The 7,457-nt window shown below is 46.0% G+C and overlaps 1 protein-coding gene across 1 annotated transcript; it reads right to left on the reverse strand.

Moving 5' to 3' along the window:
- Positions 1-3,433: 3,433 nt before the first annotated feature.
- LOC111025631 (putative pectinesterase/pectinesterase inhibitor 45) lies at positions 3,434-5,538 on the reverse strand. Its single transcript, XM_088116921.1, is given in 3 exon segments — positions 3,434-4,149; positions 4,235-5,013; positions 5,015-5,538. Coding segments are annotated over 3 exon segments (1,794 nt in total). The 5' UTR covers positions 5,341-5,538; the 3' UTR covers positions 3,434-3,460.
- Positions 5,539-7,457: the final 1,919 nt, after the last annotated feature.

The following is a 7,457-nucleotide window of genomic DNA, read 5'->3' on the forward strand; positions in this document are numbered from 1 at the left end:
CTTAAGTAGCCTAGACATAGGACCTTAACCCGAGGTTGCGACTATTTCCATCCTAAAACTAAGATATCTCTCATAATAGACATATTAGGAAATGTCTTAGGACTTTGAACTTGCTTAGACATAAGTCAAGTGAAAAGCGTAGTCGTTGGTTCCTAAAGTAAAATGCATATCGTCCTTAGCGTGTTCTTGATTCTTTGTTGGCTAACTTGAAGTAATTCGGGCTAGGTTTTACAATTATAAGACCAAATCCTAAATCCAAAACCATTATTTGTGACCACTTCCCATTTTACAAGAATCACTCATTTCAACGTTCACTATTTTTTAAAACTTTAGAGTTTGGAAATTATTTAGAAGTCCTTGAGGATCGATACTTGGATACTCCATCCATTTTATATTACTCTGACAGGTGTGCGCTTGCATCTATAGAATTGTTACCACGCCTAGTGCGTGCGTTCAGCATAACCACCAGTCAGACCGCTGCTTCCCGGGCTAGAGCTTACCTTTTCTGCCCTGACTGCCCCCGCTCGGACCCCATGAATGGTGTTTATAACAGCATCACGATCTTCCTTTCGTCTGGGCAGCTGTGATCTTTCTCGCTTCTCTTCCCAAGTTGACCCTTCTGGCTCAGTTCGTTCTCTACTACCAACATATTTCTTCAAATAACCTCTCCGGATCAAGTCATTGACCTACTCTTTCAGATGGAAGCAACGGGAAGTGTCGTGGTCGTGATCCTTATGGAATCGGCAGTAGAGTCGCTTATCCCACTTTCCCGAAAGTCGGCGGAGCTTCTCAGAGGCTGCGAACAGCACCTCCATGTCGGTGTCTTCGGCTGCTGCGTAGATCTCAACAATCGAGGTATTGAGTAGAGTAAACTTGTCGAATTTCGACCCTCGACGATCTGAAGGGACCCTCTAGTCACGTCGACCTCTATTTTTGTCATCACCAGCCCGCCGAGACGAACCTTGATCATCACCAAGCTGCTTCTTGGAAGGGGGAGACTTCTGGTCCCGATCTTTACCACGGCTGCTTCGCCTAGCTCCATTGGCCTTTCACAGCTCTAGGCCATCAATATACTTGCAAGCTCGGGCAAACATTTCGTTTAGGGAGGCTAGCGGACGACTTCCGAACTCAATCATTAAATTTATGTCGTTCAACCATGTTGTGAAGTACATCATGGCTATGTCGTTGATACAACTTACCACCCTGACATGCTCGTCCGTGAACCGAGCAATGTACTCCATAAGGGACTCGTTGTCCCGTTGCTTCACTGTTCCAAAGTGGGAAGGCGGCAACTTCAGCGACTGCCGAGCTGAGAACTGATTGATGAACAACCTTGTCAGCTGTTGATAATTGTCGATTGACCTGGGCTTCAGCTGTCGATACCATAATCTTGTCGAGCCTTCCAGAACTATTTGAAATGCTTGGCATTTCATAGTGTCGCTTGCAGCCAAAAAATCCATCTTCCCTTCGAACACCTCGATGTACGAAACTGGATCCCCAGACCCATCATAGGAGCTCATGACTGGAGCCTTGAACCCCGGCGCGATGGGCACGTCCAGGATTTCTTGGGAGAAAGGAGTCTCCTCCTGCTCAACCGTACGATGTGGATCTAGGGGCCTGCACTGCCGCTTGAGGTCTTCTATCTCTTTCTGAAACTGGTCTTGGAGAAGGTCCACCCCGGATCGAAATAAGTGATCGCCCTAGGAGGACCTCTCCTGATCATCGACCTCCGAGCTTCTCTCCCATCGTAAGTCGACCTGGTACTCTTGATTCTTGGGTGCCACCCATCGTCGTCTCAGTGGCCCCTCACCTCGACTCTGGTGGGCATTGTAGCTATCGATCGATGCCTGATGGGTCCGGATTGGTCGGACCCTCAGACGTTGTCCTCCACCTGGTCATCTTGTTGAGGGTGGCTTCGTACCTGTGCTCCCGAGGTACCGCCCATCCCCAGGTGTTGAGGCTTTTTCTAGGCTGCTCCAACTCGAGCCTCCCTACAAGGTCGGAACTGATACTCCGTTTTTTTGGTCAGATGCAGCGGTCCTTTCCCTCTGGCGGGATCCCTAGAGACCGAAAAGTCAGACACCTCGCTGCTCCTCTCGACCGCTTCTAGCCGCGCCTTGACTTCTGTAAGCTCGACGATCACATTAGCTACTATGACAGGATCGACACCCACGTTGGCGCTTGCCCCGGAATGCGCACCCGTGTTCCCCCAACTACGAAGGCGAGGAACACGGGGCGGCAGCCCGTTCCTCTGAGGCTGTAGCAGTGGAAACTGATCTGAGGCAAGGTGAAAGTCTCGAGCCACTATCGGAACAGATGTGGCAGGCCGACCTCTATTCTCCCTAACAGCCCTCGCCTAGGGCTGTCGCTCGGCAATCAGGGTTCCGGCCACCTGAGAATACGTGCGGCAAGGATGGGCGTTGATGGTGGCAGCATCCCCCCTTGGAGATCATATCAACGAGAGCTGAAAGCGTGACTGCTGGGAGCGGGTTTGGGCCATTAGCTCAGATAGCAGAAGTTAGACTGACTTTCAAATATCTTCCCCACAGATGGTGCCAAATGTTTGAGCTCGAAATCACTAGGCTTGAATCAAGTGTAGGTCGAAATGAATTGGATGATTTTCTTTAAACTGTCCAACACTTTCCCAGAACACTTAAGGGACCTACAAAACAAAGTTAGCACTCCGACAAGCAAGTTAGTTCCAGTCCGACTAACTTGCCGATTCTATCTAGGATTGCCTACCATGCATTTAAGCCAAGGGTTTCTATTTATAGAAACTGGGCTCGACAGGAACTCTGACATACCCTAAAAATGCGGCGTGTTTTAGGGTTCGGAAGAGATATTGTTACGGAAATTATGAAGGTCGGCTCAACTTCTTAGGTCATACCCTAACTGCCGACCTAATCGTTTTTGTCTCAATTTCCACATTTCGAGCACGTGTCAATTCAACTCTCCTCTTTGATCATGACACGCGCAGGCCAGAATTCCCATCCAACATATTTTTTTCTTTTACCATAACTATAAACCATATATAATATCTAATTATACACACATGTATATTTTTCACAATATAATAGAACAGCTCATTAATTCTCATACATATAAATTATTTAAACAACAACATGCATCATCATATAATTTAGAGATTACAATTTTGAGACAATTTGAAAGTTTGAGTATGAATGGGTGGACCCCTTGGGCATTGTAGAGACCAGAGAGTATCCGATGCATAATATAATATACCTACAGAGAAATTAAAAAAGAAAACATACATGCAAGAAAAACCTTTTGTTTTTGTTTTGTTTGTTTTTTACTATTCAGTGACGAATAATGTCTAGTTTTGTTGGAGCGTACGTGTATGGGATAGAAGTACTAGAATTGGAATTAAATAATAGATAGAGAAATAGAAAAATAGAAATAGAAAAGAGGGAGCTGAAATGAAAGCTGGATTTGTGTTATATCAAAAAAGGCCAACATGAACAGGAACCGACTTGCTGTCGATCCAATCCGCCTCTAGAAAAGTTCCTATTGTAAACTTGGCTGCCTCTTCCTTGTCAAGGACCTTGTAGCCAGGCCACTTGACCCTAGCATCGGTCTTGGCGCCGGGGCCTTGGTTGTTGAACTCTGCATAGTACAAGGTCTTGAGGGCGAAGTCCCCTTGCCACGGGAGCCACCCGTCGGGGTGGATGATGTCCTCGATTGTGGACTCCATCACGACGGTCCGCGAGAACTCCTTCCACGGCCTCCCCAGGTACGTCTTGAACTGGGCCTTCACCGGCTCCAAGGTCTTGTCCGGCAGAATCTTACAGTTCTGGAGCACTATTCCCGTCGTCTCGTGCTTGTCGGCTCTCCCTTGGGCCGTCACTATGTTCTGCTGCTTCTCTAACGGCTTTCTCACCATTATGTTGCAGTTCTGGAAGATGGCCGTTGCGTCCCCGAAGATGAAGTCGATGGTGCCCGTGATCAGGCAGCTTCTGTAGTACTGCCGATGCGCCTGCGCGTACAACGTGTCTTGGTACCCCTCGAATCGGCAGTTCAAGAAAATCGCTCGGTCTGCCTGAACTCTCGCTGCTACTGCCTGATGCTTTTCTGGACCCGCCGTGTTTCTAAACCCTATGGCTTGGGCCAAGAACCCGTCCCCAAGTGCCGCTGCATCCATGCATTAATATTCATTATTAATATCTATCAATATTCATATGGTATCTAAAAACCAATTCAGATCTAACTAGCTTACCAAAACTGGCCGTCTGGAAAGTTCTGACTCCATCCACGAAATTTTTGTTCCCACTGATCATACTTTTCTGAGATCCATCTCCATACATCGTGACATTCACCATCTTTTTGGTGATCACCACCTTCTCCTCGTAGATGCCTTCCTTAACATAGATCACGTACCTTCCCTCGTATTTAGCAGGCATGGCGGCCAATGCTTCATTAATGGTTTTGAAGTCTCCAGAGCCATCTTTGGCAACGACCACGTTGGGCTTGGGTTTGTCTCCGGCGGCGGCGCCCTTGAGCATCCTCCGCTCGTGCTGGCTCATCCAGGTAGGGAGGCCGTCACGAGCGAGGAGGCGGCGTTTGGGCGGCGCCCCCGTGTCCTTGCCCTCGAGGGAGGAGAAGAAAGAAGCCACCTGAGAGATCATGGCGAGGGAGTTGCTCGTGAGCTCTTTGGCCACCTTCACGGCCTTCTCCATGTCGGTCTTAAGCTTCCCCTCCGGGAACCCGTCCACGCACGTCTCCTGGTACGACCTCACCGCGCTCAGCCAGTTGTTGAGATCCGGCGTCGTTTTGGCCGTCAGCTTGCCGAGCTCCTTCTTCCCGACCGCGGTGGCGGACAGCTTCAGCTCCTCCACCGCATCCTCGAACAGGACCTTGCAGTCCTCAAAGGCGCCTTTCTCTCCCGGGGTGGCGAACTTAAACGCGCTGGCCTTCTTGACAGCGGAGTTGACCTCATCCACGGTGGCGGAGATGGCGAGCTTGATCAGGTCCTTGGGGTCGGAGGAGTCGGGGTTTGGCGTCCTTAAGAATGCTCTCGCATTTGCCTTTGTAGTCGGTGGAGTTACAGATCAGGACAATGAGCTTGTCCACACGAGACACATCTTTGGTGACCGGAGCGGCGGGTTGTTGCTTGGAGTTGGAGGTGGCAGCGCCGCCGCTGTCGTCGTCGGAATTACGGCCGGATTTGGCGGGGGAGTTGTTGATCTGGACGAACACGGCGGCCCCAACCAGAAGGATGACCACGAACACTGAAACCACAGCGATGGTGACCCTCTGGCGGAACTTGCGAGCCCTCTCAGCACGTCGCCGCTCGGAGATTTGGTCGAAATCCTGGAACACCATGGTTGATGACTAAGGCAGAGACGCCCTCTGCCTTAGAATGGGCTCAAGCCACAGGCCAGACGAACACGAGGGGCTAGGGGGAAGAGCGAAACAGAGAGATCCAGAGATGGAATAATGGCGTATTTAATTACCTTTTTGAAGTGTTTTTTTTTTTTTTTTTTTTTTTTGATTTGGTTCTCTCTGTGCTGTTGGGGTTCAGAGTCTTATTATTATCGTGGGATTGTGGAAGAACAAGTCTGGAGGGGAGAGTTTTGAGGCAATTCTATGTTTTTCTTTAAAAAAAGGAAAAAGTTAGTTAAAATCAGTGAGATGGGGTTCTCTATCACCGTATTCCAACCGAAATGCTCGCGTGCCCAATTAAGGATGGGTACCAATGTTTTTTTATTTTTTTTTAAATTTTAATTTGTGGTCGGTTTTCTTGTCTTCTCCCAACCTCATCTTCCTTATTCTCAAATTACTCTCTCTACTTTTTTTTTCTTTTCAAGTTAACTAAACTAAACCCACCTTAGGAACAACTTATGAATAAATCCAGCCAGCACCTATTTCTGTGCTAATCTTTAACATTTTTTATTGTTTTATAAACTAGAAAAAAAGATATCGCTTCTTTTATATATCTCTCCTAAATACTTAAGTATGAATATGGATATAATGCTTCACTAGGCGGTGATGCCCCAGTAAAGAACACAAGATTGATTGGACATACATATTTAATATCAAAACGAGAGACCCTATAAAATTTTTCAGCTATAAAATAACCTATATGGTTTAAAAAAAGATTTAAATAAAATTCACGGTTATTTATACTTATATACCTATATACCAACAACATACATTTTTTCTTTTTTCCTTTTAATAATCTTGGTTATAAACTTATTTTCATAGTTAGCTGTTAGGATTGAAATAAAGCAAGAGTAAAAACAATCAAACCTTGAAAAATCAAGCTCGGATATCAAGTAGGTCCCCAAGAAATGTTGAGACAAAAGAAGCAGACCCGACCCAAGGACTAAGGACAAAATGGTGGACTGGCTGGTTGGCTCGGCCAAGCCATGGTCGGGCCAACCACAAAGCCTTGAAGTCGACTAGTATTGGTCGGCTCGGCTAGGCCTAATAGCCGACCAAGCTTGGTCAACTCGATCGAGCCTCAAGGCCAACAAACCTTGGTCGGTCCGATCGAACCCTATAGCCAGTGAGTCTTGGTCGGCTCGACCTAATGTGGTAGCCGATTAGTGTTGGTTAGCTCGGCTAGGCCTTGTGGCTGACCAGCCATGGTTGACTAGTTGGCTCGATCGGTTAAGCCATGAGGTCGCCTAGTCTCGTCCGACTCGACTCAACTAGGCAACAAGGCCAACCACTCTTTTGGTTGGCTCGATCGATAGCTTGATTAGGCATCCTCTAGCTAGTCATAGACAAATCGTAGGCTCAGTAGCTAGGGGCACGCCAAGATAGAAAATCCCAAGATCGACGAAATTTGAAATACCCTTTTCAATTCTTCTCATCTACTAAATTAAAAAAAAAAGTGAAGATTTCATATTGAATATTGGTTTCTTTCCTCTATAGATAAAGAGAGAAACTTTATAATCAAGGTATGGTACATACCTCTACTCTTTGATGCGATTCGCATAAATCTTCAATTCTTACTTAAGTATCGGACTCTGTGTGGCTAGCACCACACTGATGTATAATCTTTTTATTTTACAGGATTTATCGTTATTATAGAAGATTTGTGCAAATTTAGTAGTTTGAATGGGTTAATTTTTTTTTTTTGCATCAACGTTAATCTTGTTTTACTTTGAACAATTACACTATATATGTTTGGTGAAATACCCCGAAAGATTTAGAGGGTGAAAAGTAAACTCTTTACCACCAATAATCGGATATTTTTTTTTAAATAATGCTTTAATTCAAACTTATTTCAAATATATATCAACCTCAAACTATTTCCAAGAATAATGTTTGAAAAATTATAGGTCAAGAGACGACCTATGCCACTCCATAGTTTCGAGCTGCATGGCGCCATGTGTGTTTTATTTTTTATTATTTTAATTTTGACATGTCGTTTCTTCAACAAACGACATATGCCACAATTTTTCAAAATTACCAATTTGGTATAGTGGTGG

The sequence above is a fragment of the Momordica charantia genome (assembly GCF_013281855.1).
Source record: "Momordica charantia cultivar OHB3-1 chromosome 9 unlocalized genomic scaffold, Mcharantia_2.0 BLBB01000009.1, whole genome shotgun sequence".
NCBI lineage: Eukaryota > Viridiplantae > Streptophyta > Magnoliopsida > Cucurbitales > Cucurbitaceae > Momordica > Momordica charantia.